Source organism: Centroberyx affinis, unplaced genomic scaffold (assembly GCF_046629955.1).
Source record: "Centroberyx affinis isolate AG114_WGS23_722 - 3 ecotype Tasmania unplaced genomic scaffold, CSIRO-AGI_Caff_v1 ptg002712l_1, whole genome shotgun sequence".
Taxonomy (NCBI): domain Eukaryota; kingdom Metazoa; phylum Chordata; class Actinopteri; order Beryciformes; family Berycidae; genus Centroberyx; species Centroberyx affinis.
The window spans coordinates 141,308-159,615 of record NW_027280885.1 but is presented as its reverse complement, the minus strand read 5'-3'; the positions used below and the strand labels follow the sequence as shown (position 1 = coordinate 159,615).

Genomic DNA, 18,308 nt, shown 5'->3' with positions numbered 1-18,308 from the left:
CGTCAGACAATATGGCGCCGTCCATGAACATGCCTTTTACATGGCGGGTAGAGTTTCTCCGAGACAATGTCGAGCTTTTTTAAAGGACAGAAGTTATAGTTTATCCAGGCAGAATATGTGTCTGTTTTAAATCGTGACAGTTCAGAGACTGTGTCGGTGTAACAGTAGTAATGTTAGCGTCGTTGTCTCTCAGCGTGAGAGCAGCCTCCAGAGGGGAGCTCAGGTCGCTGGTCTCTCAGTGCAGGAGGCTGTCAACCCGCCAGCCTGGCTCCCGGGATGGGACTCAACCCCCGGCCGAAACCACGGCTCCCCTCCCGGACGACGAGCCGGCCCCGGAGGAGCGGAGACCCAGGACAGACCCGGGGGACTCCTCCGTGCTGCTCTTCCCCGGGCAGGGCAGCCAGTTTGTGGGCATGGGGCGAGGACTTTTGAAGTACCGGAACGTGAAAGAAATGTTCTCGGTCGCCCAGAAGATACTCGGGTACGACCTGCTCTCCCTGTGCCTGGACGGACCGGCGTCGGAGCTGGTGAAGACTGTTCACTGTCAACCAGCTGTGTTTGTCACTTCACTGGCAGCAGTGGAGAGACTGAACCACGAAAACCCCAAGGTAGGAGTTGATACCCCCTTTAATAACACTGAGATACTGCACTCTTTCTGTTAGCATTACTAATCAATTAAGTAGGATATGATAGGATAGTATTTTATTGATCCTCGACGGGAAATTGCAGGTTTATAGCAGCCAGGACACTATAGGACAGTACACTAATGAATAATAAACAATAGTGAAACATGACTAATGTACATAAGAGTAATACAATAAAATAGAAATGCTAAAATATTTCAAGGATGCAAAAACGGGTCCAGAAAGTATGTACATATATGAGTATATAGGTCATATAATAATGTCAGTGCAAGCATATGTCAAGTATGCCAGTGACCTAGACCTGACTGAAGTCTGGTTATGATTTGAAGTAGAGGCCCATTGTGGCTTGGCTTTGACGGTGATGTGAGCCTTGCTGTTACCTCTTAATTGTGTTTTCACATGGATTTCATGCTCATGTCCCCAGGCCATTGAGACATGTGTTGCTGCTGCAGGTTTCAGCGTTGGAGAATTTGCCGCTCTGGTCTTTTCTGGTGCCATGGACTTTGCAGAAGGTAAGCATAAAATATTTCCTATCTTGTGCATGACAAAGCGTTTGTTCAGTTAAAAGCTTAGTCTGCAAATCTCCACAGAATGCACATGACAGCAGTGTTGGTTGATGTGCCATATTTACCCCACCCCAGCTTTGTATGCGGTGAAGGTGCGAGCGGAGGCCATGCAGAAAGCATCAGAGCTGATTCCCAGTGGGATGCTGTCAGTCATCGGTCGGCCCCAGGCCCAGTACAAATACGCATGCCTGCAGGCTGAAGAGCACTGCAGGAGCCTGGGGATCCAGGAGCCGGTCTGCACTGTGGCCAACTACCTGTTCCCCGACGGCAGGGTCATCGCAGGTCACCAGCAGGTATGGAGCTTTATCTTTCATGGAGCACATATTGATTATACCCAAATTTCAGCTTCAAATACATTGATTCAAAATACAAGTGTGACCACCTCAACTGATAGAACTGTTACTAATACTCCTACTCTCATCCTTGTTCCCTTTATCTGAATTACAATGACGTGAAATCAGTAAATATGGGATGGAGTGGAAATGGAAGAGAGTATAGATTGTATTCTTAAATCACCCTTAGCCTTAAAGTTTCAGTCCTAATAAAGACGGTGGGGCTGCTCTGGACTTCTCTTCTGGTTTCTCTTTCATCTCAGTGAACAGAGCTGTATCCTCTCCTCAGGCGCTGGACTTCCTGCAGCAGAACTCGCGGCATCTCCAGTTGGTGAGGACCAAGCCTCTCCTGGTGAGCGGGGCCTTCCACACGGAGCTGATGGAGTCGGCGACCGAGCCCCTCAGAGAGGTCCTCAGACAGGTGGAGGTCAGTCAGCTGTGCAGCCGCTAGATCACATGCTCTCCAATGAGTGATGGTTTACCCTTTTCTCTTTACAAGTACACAAGATCTGATGTAACTATGGTGAGCGCTTATATTAGATATTTACCGGTAACTTTCAAAATAAAGGAAGCACCAGCATAAAGTGTGTTAATAGGATGTGGGGCAAAACGAACCGCCACAACAGCTTCAGTGCGCCCAAACAGAGATACTAAAACTACTTGCAATGCGGTTCTTCCATAAGAAATTCCTCCATTTGGTGTTTTGGTGATGGTGGGAAACGCATAACTGCCCAGTTGGGTAGAGATGTGGTGACTAGAACAGCCAAGAGTTGCTGTTCTGTTTTCCCTTGCATCTTGGAATAATGCACTAATGCTGCCAATCAATGGTTTCCCCACACTTCCTATGCCAACATCACCTTAGCCAAAAGAAAACAGCCCTCTATGAATGTCACTGAGATCTCTTCTTCGAGTGATGGTAGCCAAAATAATGTTTGACTTAGACTGGGCCAACATTTCTGTACATAACACTAGGCTTTTTGTTCCAAAACAGAATACGAGCTGGAAAGTGAGTTTTGAAAGCCAAATATTTCAGCACATGGTGAAGTAATAGTTGAGTAATTGGTATTGATCAACCATCAAACCCCCGCAGATGTATTATAGTCATTTTGTGCTATGGGACAGTTAAAATCTTACTTATAGTGCCTTTAATGTTCTTTGTATTCCACATTTACTCAAGCGTTCCCCTTATTTTGTCAGTTCCCTATAGCTTGAATGTTGAGTAAAGTATGAGTAAAGGGAGGTGGGCCATTTCACTATTTCAGACTCATGACACAGCTCTATGTGAATTTTTTACGGTTTGACGGATTAAGAACTAACACCTTGATCTCTCTTGCATACACTCCCGTTCAGGTGCGGCGTCCTGAGATCAGCGTGTACTCCAATGTGGATGGCAAGCGCTACATGTACGAGGGCCACATGCGCAGGCAGCTGGTGAAGCAGCTGGTGTCTCCTGTGAAGTGGGAGCAGACTCTGCATGAGATCTACGAGAGGAGCCAGGGACAGAGCTTCCCTCGCACCTACGAGGTCGGCCCGGGGAAGCAGCTCGGGGCCACGCTGCATAAGTGCAACAGGAAGGCCTACAAGACTTACACTCATGTGGACGTCACCGCTGATGAGGACTGACGATGCAGAAACTCGCACACAGTGAAAGAGGGAGCATTGGTCTCCATGTTCAATTTATGTTGAACAACAGGACAGAGTTTATCAGCTGGACTTCTAGACTGTCCTTAGTGAGACCTGTTGGAATTGAAAGCCCCTCTGACTGGCCATTAATGGTCTTGCTCATATGTTATTGTGTAATTAAATAAATGTCTGGTCTTTATTAATGAGACAGTAACATTTTGTTGTTATTAAGTTTATTTGCATCACATGAAAAAGAATTTTCAGATTTGGAACAGAAAGTCCAGCTCCCTTTATTTTATTAAGCTAGGCTACATATCAATTGTAAAAATTTGGCCTACAAACAAACAAACTGAATCCTCATACAAAAGACTGCAGGCCAGCAACAGTCCAGTCAACATGCACTTTGAGATCAATACAACAGTGAACCAAAATATTACAGCTATGATACACTGGCCGACTCCTTGGGCAATGCTGTAGGGCAACATTGCTCAAGGTGTTGCCCAAACGCTCTTACATTGATTTAATGGCAGTTTGAAGTTGCCCTGATGAATTTTATTGTATATTTTGCTCTGTGTCTTACTCCCGTTGCATGTCATGTTGCCCAAGAAGTTGTCAGGTGTATCAGTCTTCATGTCCAATTCAATACCGCTCATTAAATTAGTATAAAAAGAGAATCAAAGTAAACAGCTGAAACAAATCAGTTAACAATTGTCACTCATTTGCACACGTTTTTTTTTTTCTTCAAACATGGCTGAAAGACCTGCTTATGGCCCCTTAGTCTTTCCATTCAGTCCAGATTGCAGTGCAAACGGTCACTGTAGCCACCAGCGCCACAGTCAGCAGGACTCCTGTGGTCCAGCCAGTGCAGTTTACAGGTTGAATATTGGACACCTGCAAAAAGAAAACACATAATGTTAACATACAGCAACCGTGTGGATTTATAATGGATATCCCCCTTGAAACAAATGAAGAAACGAGAGTTAGAGTAACTGCAGTCTCACCCAGGCTGCCCAGGCCTCGGCCCTGACGATCCCCTGCCCAGGCGCAGCCACCAGCCAGGCCTTCACTGCTGCAGACAAACCCTGGAAACCCCATGACTGATTCTGGATGTCCCTAAGAGAGAGAGCGACACCAGGTTCAATATCCATGTCCGCTGAGTCACAGGTCACATGGTGAAACGGTCTTGACCGTATGAGAGTGACAAGTGTTATGGCATTTCATACCGATAGATGGTTCTGGTCAGCGCCTGGGCGGGTCTCAGCATGTGGAGGGGCGTCGGCAACCGGTTTGGCCGTCTGCTGGCCCAGTCCCGGTCCAGCCGGTCTCCTATGACTGCCAGCTGGTGGCCAATGACCCGTGCGGCCCTGTCATTGATCCTGAAGGAGGAATGGGCAGGTTTCTTGTTCAGTGATGTAAACTTTTCACACTGTTGTCGTTGTGCGTTTGTGTTTTTGGAAGGTATGATAGTAATTAGGGGAGGTATGCATTCATAAGTGTAGAAAAGGGATAATAAAGTGACTTCAGAAACATTTCAGGCTCTTTAACCCAACTGATTCTGCAACAGAGTATTGAAGCAGAGCCTTTTTTTTGTATTTGTTCTTAGTACAACTGCTCCCACATGGTTTGTTGCCTGAGGCTCGGCCAGTCTGGAGCTGTGTGTTGTTCTTATGAACAGTCAGACCAGTGTGCAGAAGCAAAGCCTGTACCTGAAGTTCACGTCAAACAGGGCGGGAGCATCCGCCTCACCAGGTCCAGCCTGGAGAGAGACGACGCGACTCGGCTGTCTTGTTTGTTCCACCATCTTGTTTTCTGGGGGAGTGAGACAAAGTAGGTACAACTTCATCAGCCGGGGCAAGAAATTGCTCCATAGTTTTGAAAGTGTGTGTGCGTGCGTGTGTTGTCCTTGCATGACTCCCAACGTTCATAAAGTACCTGTGTAAATACTGGGTCATGTGACCAGGATAGGTGGTGGGTGTGTTACCAGGGAGATTATCCAGGTTGATAAAACAACAGGCCCTCCTCAGTTTGAAGAGATGACATCATCTGTTGGATTTAGTCCAACAGCCTTAGTGGACTCACTATGTGGCAACAAAAGTTTCTCACTTCCTCATTGGAGATGATGTCAAGGACTACGCCTAGTATACATCCAGGAAACAGAAACTGTCCAATATATATTGATGATGCAGCTATGATCTGCCATAATCACTGTAACCTTTCTCTCCTGCTGTGCCCTAACCATCAGTCGTAAACATGTTTGTGCCCTCCCACCTGCACCTGTCCCCAAACCTGTTCCTGTTGTTCCTTCACTCGCATGCTGCAGGTAGTCTGAATGCAAATGCTCCATTTCCATAACTCAAATCAACCAAACTGCTTCTTCCCCGTCAAGCAAAAAAACAATTTGTCGGTGGCTCCAAAGACCCATTGCTATCTGGTTCAAATATTTATTCATTTAAAATCTACAGTGAATCTACAGCCAAGCAGTGAAAAAAGGCTTCTCTCTGTGTTATTGTGTGAAATGAACTTCATAAAATGTTTTCCAGTTGATGGTAAGAAAACCATCAAAATGTTGCCTGATAATGGGAACCTCACCAATATAATCATACACTGCAATAACAGCCAAAACATTGCTACTGGGTTTTGTTTTGTTTTTTTGTTTTTTTAGGATTAGCCTACTGTTGTAATATCCTGTTAATATGGCGTCTTATTGTCACAACAAAGGATGAAGTCATCACTCTCACCCAAAGCAAACAAAGGTCGTTTTGAATATCAAACATATTGGAATAGTATCACACAAATAGCTAAATTCAAAGATGACTATAACTAGCCTAATTCACCTTCTGCAGTATTTTATGTCATGGTAAATATGTGCTGGATATCAGTCCAATATGACTGCTCCCGCCCTGACCACAAAGGAACAGGTGCATGTACAATAAAAAGAAACTAAAACTTACCTTCTTTGTAGATTAAAGTAGACGCCGCCCTGTAATAAACATAAAGACATTATAGTTGAAATGTACTGAAAATAAATATAAAGACAAATGTTTCCATTATGTTTCTGATTGTTTTCCTGTACTTACAGCAGCGTCCTTTAATCTCGTCGCTCTCAGGTAACTGACACAAATACCATTAGCCACGCCTAAACCTGCTGTTATGACCAGCAGGGGGCGACGGCAGCTGAGAATGGATCTCACTGCACTTGTTTTTAAAAACACCAGCGGACTAAAGCAGAGGATAATTATATAGACGGTAAATTGAAAGTACAACAACGTGTAATATTGGAGGATGCAGCATTACTTGAACAAACAGGCTACCCCAATGTTTGGCATTATAAATATGCACTTTATTTTGCCATTATCAGAGTGAGTCCAAATGTGATCTTTTTTAACAGTCGGCTTTAATGGAGCAAAGCAAAAATGGCCAGAAATTGTTTGGAAAACATTTTGAAAAAATCACATCTGGACCAATGTTCCCTCTTAGATGATAGTTTGTTGACCTACATCTAATAATCTACGACACTGACCACATTACGTTAATATCTTGTCAGTCCTTGCTCCATTTTGTTTAAAGAAATTAGTTGATAGAAGTGGGTTTAGAGGTTTTGGTGTCACATGATATTAAATTCTGGGCCATAGTCTACTCTAGGGTTTACTACATTGACGCCCTCGTAAACAGGCGAGGCTTTTGTCTGGGAGTAAGAACAAGGGTTTCCATAGACTGGTACAGTATGTAAACTATCTTGACAGTAAAGTTTAGGGTTTTTTATATTTCTAACAAAGACCTCAGTGTTTTACATTTCACATACACTCTACCATTTAGTCTATGTTGAGGTTGTCATTTGTCAAAGGCAGGTCAGCAGGTTCAGGGACCATTGCATGCATAGACAGTACAACACTGACCCCTACTGGTAGAGAGAGGTAATACTATCCTGCAATGACGTCAATGCGTCCTCGGTTGCTAGGTTATTTACCCGGAAGAGCCAAGCCCACAGCAACGTCTTTTCATGTTTTTTCAGTAATTTGTAATATATTTTTCTCTAAAATTGTAATTATTATGCAATGAAAACTTTGTAAGATCTGACCACACATAAATAAATACAAGTACTTTAAATTTATTGGGACTTTTATTGTGAAGAGTAACATTTTGACCGTGGGCGCGTTTCGTCATTATGGCTAGCTTTACGACGCCTGGATCAATAAGTGTAACGCTCGTTAGCAATGAAATTGCTCTCATGCAAACAATACTTCGGTTTTAGCTGGAGCTACCGGTGATGCTGACAGAGGATCCCTCCGCTGTGTTTCGCTGTGAGGAGAACGACAGGCCGAGCAGACCGCATCACTGGGTGATGTCCGCCCAGCCTCTGCAGCAGTCCAGGGAGGATTCTGCTACCTGCTAACTTAACTTAGCCAGCCCGGCTAGCTCATGCTGATGACTGGCTGTTTCCTGACATTGACTTGCAGGTAGGGGACCAGGGAGCAACCCGAAGCAATGCAAAGCCCTTGAATCCACAGAAACTGCATGACATCTCTCTCTCTCTCTCTCGCTCATTCTGTATGTGTGTGTGTGTGTGTGTGTGTGTGTGTGTATGTCTTAATGCCCATCTGTCTCCCTATCTGCCTCCCTCCCTGTTTACCTGTTGTGCTGTGTGCTCCACCCTAGTGGGAGGTACCATGGCCGGTAAGGTGAAGTGGGTGACAGATATTGAGAAATCGGTGCTCATCAACAACTTTGAGAAGAGAGGATGGACTCAAGTGGCAGACACAGAGGACTGGAATTTCTACTGGTAGGCTCGGCATCTAAATCCTGCCATGAAGCATGTTTTTCAGTCAGACCCCATCCTCTGCAAGCACCATCCATAGAAACACTGTGTAGATCTATAAGGGGAAGTAGTTTCACATCACATGGGCTTTTATAGATCCTTCATATATCTATTAATATGTAATAATCAGTGAGTTTTAGGCCTCCTGACTCACTGTGTCCCTTTCGATCGCCCTATTGTAAGTTCATTTGAACTCTTGTGCAGGATGAGCATCCAGACCATCAGGAACGTGTTCAGTGTGGACACCGGCTACCGCCTGTCAGACGAGCAGATGGTCAACCACTTTCCCAACCACTACGAGCTGACCAGGAAGGACCTGATGATCAAGAACATCAAGCGCTACCGCAAGGAGCTGGAGAAGGAAGGCAGCCCACTGGCAGAGAAGGACGAGAACGGCAAATACATTTATCTAGGTATTAGAGGTCCAGGGGGAGGGGTGACTGTCTCTTTTTCACTATTTGGAAAATCTATATCTCCCTGCTTCTCTTTCGTACATAGACACACACAAAACAGGGAGGATGCATGCCAAAAGCTAATTGTGTTTCATTTTCTGGTCCATGTGTTGTGCAGATTTCGTCCCTGTGACGTTCATGCTCCCCGCGGATTATAATCTGTTTGTGGAGGAGTTCAGGAAGAGTCCGTCCAGCACCTGGATCATGAAGCCTTGTGGGAAGGCCCAGGGCAAAGGCATCTTCCTCATCAACAAACTGTCCCAGATCAAAAAGTGGTCCAGAGACAGCCGCACCTCCACGTGAGTCACCATCATCATCATAACACACACACACATACAGCACTTCCTACCAGCTGACTCTTTACATAGATTTGCATGGTGCTGCATTTTCTCTTTATCTCTCTAGTCAAAACAAACAAATTGATGTTTGTTTTGAAGTCCTATGCTGCTCACCCTCTTCGGTTTAAAGCTAAACCCTCTTGTCTGATTGAACTGCTAAATCAACAATTCTCAACAAATCGTCATACCTTTTATTTGCAGAGGGAGTCGAATGATCACACTCACAGGGAAATGAGTTTTGAATTCAATTCCAGAAAAAAATACATTTTAAGTTACAAAGTTTACAGTTTAAGTTTTAGTATACAGAAATAATCTACTTTGTAAGCATTCAGTTTCTATGAAAACATCATAATGACTATTCACATGAAACTAGTGAGCTTGCTGGACTGATATAATTCACAGTAATTACTCAAGCAATACACACTCCAATGCAGAGCAAAACAACTGAACCAGAAATACCAGCTGTGTGTTGTGCTGTGGGTTGGCACCGAATGACATGTTTTAGTTTATGCACATAGCCCATTGGCTGATTTGCCGACACTTATGCGTTTTGCCCCTAGGTTTGTAGCAGCCTCTAGTGGCAAGGAGGCCTATGTGATCTCCCTGTACATTGACAATCCACTACTGATCGGAGGGAAGAAGTTTGACCTGCGGCTCTATGTTCTGGTGACCACCTATCGGCCCCTCAAATGCTACATGTAAGCTCACGACTCAAGACTTTGGACTTTAGACCATTATGTAAACCAAATGTGCAGCCAACACGATTGTGATCCCAAATTATACTGTATTTGCACTTGCACTTGTTGGGGTTTTGACATCTTTCTTCTGTCTCTCAGGTACAAGCTGGGCTTCTGCAGGTTCTGCACAGTGAAGTACACGCCCAGCACCAGTGAGCTGGACAACATGTTTGTTCATCTCACTAATGTGGCCATCCAAAAACATGGGGTAAGTCTGTATTATGGCTGATGGGGATGCATAGGGTTGACTGTGTACTTTTTATGACACTATAATAGCACTACCATACTGGAATAACTGCTAGTGTGCCGATAGTGTGATGTGATTGTAGAAAGTAGTGTGTTAAATGAGCTTTTAGTAAGAGTAAGTTGGGAGTATTTTTGAATCCCTATATTACATGTTGTATTGAATATATGAAAAGCTCCACTCCAAATTGATCCACCATTTGAAAAAAGAAAACTTAAAACAAATTCTGATGATTAATAGCACAAACTTAAAACAAATTCTGGTATGTTTTAAAATATATTGACTAGCCGCTGACTGGATCCTCTACATTTTAGAGACATTGAATGATAATGTTCCTTCCCAAATTGACCTATATGGCATTTTGGAATAGAAGTCTTTGCACATCAAACTGCAAAAAGCCAATATTATCTAGTTATAATGTGTGTGTTTTTGCAGGATGACTACAACCATGTCCATGGAGGCAAGTGGACGGTCAGTAACCTTCGTCTGTACCTGGAGAGCACCAGAGGGAAGGAAGTCACCAGCCGACTGTTTGACCAGATCCACTGGATCATGGTGCAGTCGCTGAAGGCCGTGGCTGTAAGTGACACAGAGGATACCAGGTCTCCAAAATCACACATCCACCATTTGAAAATACGTGATACTTAAGTTTTCATAATGATTGACAGCACAGAATTGTGGTAGTATAGTAGTAGCATAGTAGTAGTATAGTATTGCGGTAGAGCAGTGGTGTAGCTCCTTGCCACTGCCACCCAAAACCATATTCCAAAAATGTTGGTTTGGTTTGCATTTTTACTCTGTTTCTGTTGTGATACTATTTATTACTATTAGGGTGTCAGTGATTTCTGTCTGACACTTTAAAATACGCAGATCTGAAACCATCAACATGTTCCTCTATTTGTTCTTATAACCACAGCACACCCAACTCCATGCACACTTCCCTTTTCTCCTAAATGATCTGATTCACTTCCCCTTTAAAGCCACAATATATGGGTGACATTTTGTCACGATGTAACTGGGCTATATTGCTAACAATTGGTTTTTCTTTGTACTTTTGTTTTTCCTGCTATATCTTCGAATTGATTATTTGCTGACATGCTTCCCTGCTGAATTCAACATCATCAGTCTGTATTGCTGTAGAAGGTTTCACATGTAGCATCACTCTTAAGTTACTTAAGGTCAGTTCCTCTAATTCCTAATTCTCTCTCTCTCTCTCTCTCTCTCTCTCTCTCTCTCTCTTTCTCTCTCTCAATCTTACTGTCTTTCTTTTCTAGCCTGTGATGAACAACGACAAGCACTGCTTTGAATGTTATGGGTATGACATTATTATCGATGACAAGCTCAAGCCATGGCTAATTGAGGTAAGAATTTCAAGTGGAACACACACACACACACACACACACACACACACACACTCTGTAAAAAGACCTTGCTTTTCTTGCCTGGCTCCCGAAAACACCAGTTGCACAGTTTCCTAAGCCCAGAGACACTTTGCATGCTCGCACAGTGAAACCAACTCCACGTTCCTTTCTTCTGAGTGCCGAGCGAGTTTGAATGCCCTCGAGGTTGATTTTTGTGAGTGTGTGTGTGTGTGTGTGTTTGGACATGTGCCTCTATGTATTCAAATGTGTGCTGAAGGTGTGTCTTTAACCCATTCAGTGCATTATTCCAGCTGACAGACATATACACTGTTTTATAGAATCCATCTGGTATAGTTTTAAAACTGAGGATGAAACCCATATAAAACTAGAAGGGCACTCGGAGAGCGCAGACCTCTGCCAACGTTCGTGCTATTATTGCTTGTTCGTGAGTCGGATCCGGATCCAAAATCCAAAATTTTATGGGTTCTTCCTTGGCCCATGCTACACCCTTCCACGAAGTTTCATGAAAATCGGGCCAGTAGTTTTTTTTTGTGAGATACCATGCATATTAAAATAGGCCACCTTTATTATCTTTGTGTCATGTTGTTATATTCTGAATCATTTGCTTGATATATGCTTGTCATATTTTAGTGGACTAATTTTGACAGCCATACAATTAGAATGAGTTGCTGGGTTTCCAGGCTAGGTCTGAGCTATTTCTGTTCACAGACACCAATCCGGTCTATTTTGGTCGACACAAAGTGGTTGTAGGGCATAAATGTTCCTCAATGTGCAACTGAGCAAATGTGTGCCATAGACCTAGTCAGGAATACTTGGTTCATTATTCCTGCAACTTAGTCGGCTCTGTTATGGTCATAGGGTGACATAGTTATTTTCTGCTGGTATACTCAGAACTGCCTGCATGCCAAGTGGCAAACTTTCATTAACATGTAATGGATAAGAACAGCTGAGCAGCTTTCCGTCTTTGCCATGGTGTAAGTGTCTGCACTCGGGGAATTGTGTGTGTGTGTGTGTGTGTTGATATGAAAGCTCCTGCTGCATCCTGCTCTGGCACCCATATTAATCTTCCTTACAGTATGTGTCTATGTTCCTCTCTGTTTGAATGTGCAGCGGCTGCTGCTCGTACATTGGCAGTATGGTCCATTTCCTGCCTGATAAGAGTTCCCTATGGGGACAGGAGGAAATTAAACAGTGAGCCTCATGCCTGCTTGGATCCTACAGTACAGTACAGTGTGCTCTGCTAGGCAGTGAACTTAACTAAGGTTCATTCCAGCCTGAATTTCCAAGCTTGTAAATGCATGTATGTACTCGTATGCATGCGGATTGTTGCAAAAGTCCTAACTATTGAAATTTAAGTGTCTGTGTGTGTGTGATCCCAGGTCAACGCGTCTCCCTCACTGACCTCCAGCACAGCCAACGATCGCATCCTGAAGTACAACCTCATCAACGACACGCTCAACATCGTCACGCCCAACGGCGACATCCCAGACTGCCGCTGGAACCGCAGCCCGCCCCGAGAGGCCCTGGGCAACTACCAAGTCCTGTGAGTGACACCCGCCTCTTTCAGTCCCAACCAGAGAGGCCCCGCACCCGCCAGAGTTATCCGCCAGCAGTAAAGCTTTCAGGCTTATGCTTGCCTTCTCCAGTTACAACGCTTGACCTGTTTGTATGCCAGTTCCCTTCGATAGCTCAGTTGGTAGAGCGGAGGACTGTAGTGGGAATGACAGGGATCCTTAGGTCGCTGGTTCAAATCCGGCTCGAAGGAACTGCTTTTAAAAGCGTGAAATGATGGTATGTGTTGTAGAGCATACTAGCTGTCAAAGAGTCTCGCATAATAAAGATAGCAAAACAGAAAGAGAAAAAATAAAGAGCTAAAATAGGGGAAAAAATGCAATTATCGCTTTTCAGTCAAAGCACTGTCAGAGATGAGGCTTTTGAACCCACTCTATTGTGGTATGTGATTAGGATTAACATTAGCCACAGCCAAAACTGATTGTACAATAACTCCTATGCCCAGGCTACACTCAGAGCCAGAGGGCAGTTCGTAATGCTCAAATGAAAGGACTGGAATTGTGAGCAGAAATGCATGCTAATGGCACTATATGCATCAGCTCCCTTCGATAGCTCAGTTGGTAGAGCGGAGGACTGTAGTGGCAGTGACAGAAATCCTTAGGTCGCTGGTTCAAATCCGGCTCGAAGGAACTGCTTTTTGTAACCTACAAGGTAGATGGTATGATGGTATTTGTTTGGCTAAAACTGCAGCTGATAAACAGTAGGTATAATATCACCGACATGAACTGCGACTGGATCCCAAAGGGGTGAAGTCATATTTGAATAAACTACTGTAACAACGCTGCATCCCCTCCACCCACCCCTCCTTTCTGTTGTGACCAGGAAGGTGATGCCCATACCGCCATGTTGCTGGTCAGGATACTTGTCTTTCTCTCTCTCTCCATCTTTCCATGGGAGAATTCTGGCAGCAGAGTAATATACTGTATATGGAGAAGTCTGGCGACTTAATACCTTGCTTACTGGCAAACACACATACCTCATAAAATGTAAAAGTACCTCATAAAATGTAAAGACTTTTTCCAAATCGTTATGATCCATTGGAAACTACAGATTTTGGCATGGAGCTTGTAATGATGTTCTCTCACATACAAACGCACCTCAGATGTGAAATGACATCACTTTTAGAGTTATATCTGTTGATATAAAAAATAAAACCTTCCATTTTCATTTACTTTTTTGATTACATCTTATATCTTATTACATAATTGACTATACAGCCCATTTTAGAAGACATCTATTGGCATTAGGCCATCATCAACTGACAGATATCTTGATACTATAAAATCTATGAATAGTTTTAGGGTACACCCCAGGTTCCACTGTAGATGCAATGTCCTGCACAATATCACAAAAAGACAGAGCTGCTAATGCAAACTGCAGTGGAGAAGTGTTGTGGCAGTGGCAGAAATCCTCAAGTCATTGGCTCAAATTCAGTCTGAAGGAGCTGCTTCTGTTAAACAAACTGTTCTAACATCTGGTCTGCACAAGCAGGCATCAACCCCTGTGCATGCGCTCTTGTCTAAGCAAGCGTACCTTATGCTTGTTTATTGCCGATCAGCAAACAGTCGTTACCTTAGTGACCAAGTTGTTTTTCTCCAAAACCATTAATCACAAAAGCATATTTTTTTACCATCTTCCTTTCAGCTAGTTGGCCCAAAGTTGCTTGAATTGCTGTCATCCATGAATGCCAGTTTGGTGAGAGCTGAGTCTGATCCGCATAGGTGCTGAGTGGTTAGTCTTACGTTATACTCATGTCTGACTCTACTTTGACTGAAAGCAATCACCATTTTGCATCTATATTTTGTTTAAAGTTTAAGTTAATACATACTGGCAGTCACGCTTTTAAAAGCAGTTCCTTCGAGCCGGATTTGAACCAGCGACCTAAGGATCACTGTTATTCACACTACAGTCCTCCGCTCTACCAACTGAGCTATCGAAGGGACGTGATGAATCAATGACAGAGCAGCGGCTCATGGGTCATGCTTTGGGCAGTGTGCACACAGCGGTCCTGTGATAACAAGCGCCCCTCTCTGAATAGTATAGAGACAATAGGGTGAATAGTGTGTGTGTTCTTACCAAGGGGGTACGGGTCGTGCAAAAAACTGTGTTTATACAGCAAATCCGTGTGAAAGCAACGCAAGGGAGTAATGGGAATTCCCTTGCTTTCTCTCTCTCTCTCTCTCTCTCTCTCTCTCTCTTTCTCTCTGTCTCTCTGCTTACTGTCACTCTCCCTCACTGTCTCTCCCCGACTCTGATTCCCCTCTGCTGTGCGCCACCAGGTACGACGAGGAGCAGGCGCTGAGCGAGAACGCCGAGCGCGACCTGCGGAGCCGCTCGGGCCAGTCCCTGGGGTCAAAGGGCACCAAGGGGGGCGCAGGCCTCCGCCCCGCCGCCGCCACCTGGAAGTGAGGCGCTGCCGCCGACCCATAGTGACTTCCTGTGCGTTATGACGGGGTCCAGTGGGGCACAGGGGGATAAAAAGGACCACCCAGACGTTTTTCTACCCCGCCTATCCGATGGAGGACTGCTCCCTCTTTCCCCACATTTCACTGACAGACGCACAAGGACCCGGACTCCCCGAGAAAATCAAACCGCATGATATTATGGACCACCTTCTGCTGGAGCGACATGGTGATATCTGGAGAGTTTTAGAGCCAGAGTTTGTGGCTGTTTCTATGAAAGTGTAACCAAAACAGCAAAAAACGATATTGCTGGGGTTGAAGGTGAGCGAGAAGGATTGCAACGAGCTGAACTATGCATGATTACTGAGTACTGACACTTTAACCTGACATAGCACACAGCTGCTAATAAGAAGAAGAGCCTCTGTGAGATACTGTAGGAAACCTGCGTCATTGAGTAGTAAAGAAAAAAAGGGGTTAAACCCAAGAGCACCGTAAAGGATATAAAGATAGAATTATGGATAGGCAGTCGGTCCGTGTAGAATTACAGTACTACATGTATATAGACCATAAAATAGAGTTTAATAATCTTTTATACGTTAATTATTCAGTATGTATATGCAGGGGGATTTTCAACAAGATTGATTGTATTCAGTGCTGAACCTTACTGCACCTTGTTTATTTCAGCTGCGTAATTATTTAATAGATATCCCACATTGAATTTTGGGGTTGGACCGCTGACATCATATCTGCAGCATATCTCAAACCTTTCTAAAAAAAAACAGTAAAATGTGTTGGGAATATATGCATACTGAGCTATCATTTGTTTGTTTCCTGCGACGACTGAAATAGCAACATGTTATAAGCGATTATCAATGATCATCCACATTTTTAATACACTAAGTATTAAGCCATTTGGTGTTGTTTTTGTTTTTACCAGAGAGAGTGTTTCTGCAGCTAGATGCTGACTCTCGTATGTCAGATGTTTTTTTTTGTTGTTTTTTTTACAGCAAGAAACGTTCCTAATGTTCATTTAATTTCATTCTTTTCCATTTTAATCTCGATTTGGAATCAGAAACAAAAGGAAACTACTCCCCCTGGCAGTTTATGAGCTTTATGAAATTTCAATTGAAACTGTTGAAACGATGGAATCATTTTATCGTTTACTGTCACTTTAATGTGGTAAGGGGCCCTATAGCCTCGCCCATATAATACACCTAATCTGCCCAGATTTTAGATTAAACAGAGGTCAGCCCTTCAAAAAGACAAACGACCTCTACTCCTGTGTTCCCGCTGTTACCACAGCAACAAAGTACCGTCTCTGCATGGCTCCATTCCATGACTTTGAAGGTTTGACCCCACCCAGTACTGCCTCCCTTGGTTTGGTCTGTATGTTTAGGTAACCACCTGTCTGGTAGTATCAGTAGTCTTACTCTTTGACCAAGCCCCTCTCAGACTACAGGACTGCCTGAACTGGTAGAAGCTAAACATATGAGGGAACGATGCATCATGGGAGAAACTGACTATAGCGCTGATCTGTGGTAGTCAGTGTTTGGCAGAAAGCCATATATTATTGCTAGAGACCAAATTTACTGAGAGCTGAAATAAACTCTGAGGTGCAGCCCGACTACTTCAAGTGAGGAAATGGGTGCACCTCAGTACTGCGCTAATGGTTCGCATCACTGGCTTACTTTAGTGTGGTTATATACACTTTAGGCCGCTGTATCGAGGCTTATGTCGTATACACGAGTGAAGAGCTGTGTCTCGTTTTAGCTTTGCAGTAATGAGGGCTCTCTGAATGAGAAATTCATTGTTTTGCTTTTGATTTTAGTCTCCCTTTCAATAAAATATCCATATTGGTGCTGCCTTTCATGAATAAATGTTCAATTGAAAGCGAACAAAATGCCCTTCCAGGAAGTAGGCTATTGTTTTATAACCTTACTTATTTTGATGCCTCTTGATTGTTTTGCTTACAAAATGTACTGATAATTTATTTACAGTATCTTGTGGTGTGTTTATGTGTCGATTACAAGAAAGAGGGATCTTTTGTAATTTGTGAACAATTCCCAGTGCCTCTCAAACTGACCTGCATGTGATGAATCAAATATAACAATTTGGAGATACTACATATGAATGCGTGCATTATGCAACTGTGCATCATATATATTTCTGGTGGGATTACAGAACTAGTTCACAGGTGGTTTCTGTTTGGGTAATGAAGAGTTCTATATTTGCAGTGGGGAAGTCTAAGTATGGAGAGAAATACGAGACAATTTTGAACCTTCTATTTCTAAAATGGCATCTCTCTCTCTCTCTCTCTCTCTCTCTCTCTCTCTCTCTCTCTCTCTCTCTCTCTCTCTCTCGCTCTCACTCTCACAGAAGCTGAATTTGTGTTTGCATACTGTGGTTATCATTTGCTTGAAACATTCATGCATGGGGGAAACACAATCCTGATAGCTACATTATCTTCTTTAAACAACATTTTACTGCACCACTTGAGTTCACAATTAAACATCTGCTTCCACTCCTACACTGGTCCAACTTTTATATGATCTATGATGTTAACAACCTCTGGACTTCTGAACTCAAGCGCCCTAGGTGAGGGATCCCAAAACCTTTTTCATATGAAGGACCCCCAAACAGGTCAGCATTACACTACAGAACCACAGTTGATAAGTCTGTATCCCATGGAACCTCATCTTAAAATATTCTTGTTTATAATATGACTTGGGGTGACAACAACAGCAGGGAGAGTGACGCTTATAATCAAAACAGTCATCCTAATACATTCTCTCACTGCTAACTTCTAGGAAGTTAAACCACAGTGAACATTAAACTCTTCCACATCTTGCTGGCGACCCCCTGGAAGCCTGTCAAGGACCCCTGGAGGTCCCCAGACCCCACACTGGGAACCACCGCCCTAGGTGTGTTCATAAAGATTAGAGTGCCCCAGGTTAAAAAGTAACCAAAGGAACTTTTTGAGGGATGTGACGTCAGACAGGCGCGCCTCCCCCTAGTCACTCAATGTAGCCAGAGTAAGACCGGAAATCAGGCGATTTTGCCTTCAAAATAAAATGTTTGCTTGATACTTTTGGGGGACCCATTGTAGTTTTAAAGAACTGTGACATATGGCTTAAATGTACATCTTCAAGGTAACAAACAGTCTTCCAAGTTGTCTGGTATGAGTTTAGCTTTTGAGAAAG

At 43.7% G+C, this 18,308-nt stretch overlaps 3 protein-coding genes and 3 non-coding genes across 6 annotated transcripts; 4 read left to right on the top strand and 2 right to left on the bottom strand.

Moving 5' to 3' along the window:
- The first annotated feature begins 19 nt into the window (after positions 1-19).
- On the top strand, positions 20-3,199 carry mcat (malonyl CoA:ACP acyltransferase (mitochondrial)). Its single transcript, XM_071535457.1, has 5 exons — positions 20-608; positions 1,069-1,156; positions 1,286-1,503; positions 1,832-1,969; positions 2,893-3,199. The coding sequence occupies exons 1-5, from the start codon at positions 171-173 to the stop codon at positions 3,163-3,165; spliced, it is 1,155 nt and encodes a 384-aa protein (XP_071391558.1). The 5' UTR covers positions 20-170; the 3' UTR covers positions 3,166-3,199.
- Positions 3,200-3,402: 203 nt separating this feature from the next.
- bik (BCL2 interacting killer) lies at positions 3,403-6,279 on the bottom strand. Its single transcript, XM_071535459.1, has 6 exons — positions 6,243-6,279; positions 6,117-6,145; positions 4,872-4,974; positions 4,389-4,541; positions 4,167-4,278; positions 3,403-4,056 (listed from the first exon to the last, which is right to left on the bottom strand). Exons 3-6 carry the CDS (start codon positions 4,964-4,966, stop codon positions 3,940-3,942), a joined length of 477 nt encoding a protein of 158 aa, XP_071391560.1. The 5' UTR covers positions 4,967-4,974; positions 6,117-6,145; positions 6,243-6,279; the 3' UTR covers positions 3,403-3,939.
- A 1,553-nt stretch (positions 6,280-7,832) lies between these two features.
- ttll1 (tubulin tyrosine ligase-like family, member 1) lies at positions 7,833-17,589 on the top strand. Its single transcript, XM_071535458.1, has 9 exons — positions 7,833-7,945; positions 8,186-8,394; positions 8,552-8,732; positions 9,332-9,469; positions 9,608-9,716; positions 10,188-10,331; positions 11,027-11,113; positions 12,514-12,677; positions 14,986-17,589. Exons 1-9 carry the CDS (start codon positions 7,833-7,835, stop codon positions 15,113-15,115), a joined length of 1,275 nt encoding a protein of 424 aa, XP_071391559.1. The 3' UTR covers positions 15,116-17,589.
- Positions 12,813-12,899, top strand: trnay-gua (transfer RNA tyrosine (anticodon GUA)). Its single transcript is given in 2 exon segments — positions 12,813-12,849; positions 12,864-12,899. It is a non-coding gene; the product is annotated as a tRNA-Tyr (tRNA).
- Positions 13,249-13,335, top strand: trnay-gua (transfer RNA tyrosine (anticodon GUA)). Its single transcript is given in 2 exon segments — positions 13,249-13,285; positions 13,300-13,335. It is a non-coding gene; the product is annotated as a tRNA-Tyr (tRNA).
- Positions 14,560-14,646, bottom strand: trnay-gua (transfer RNA tyrosine (anticodon GUA)). Its single transcript is given in 2 exon segments — positions 14,560-14,595; positions 14,610-14,646. It is a non-coding gene; the product is annotated as a tRNA-Tyr (tRNA).
- Positions 17,590-18,308: the final 719 nt, after the last annotated feature.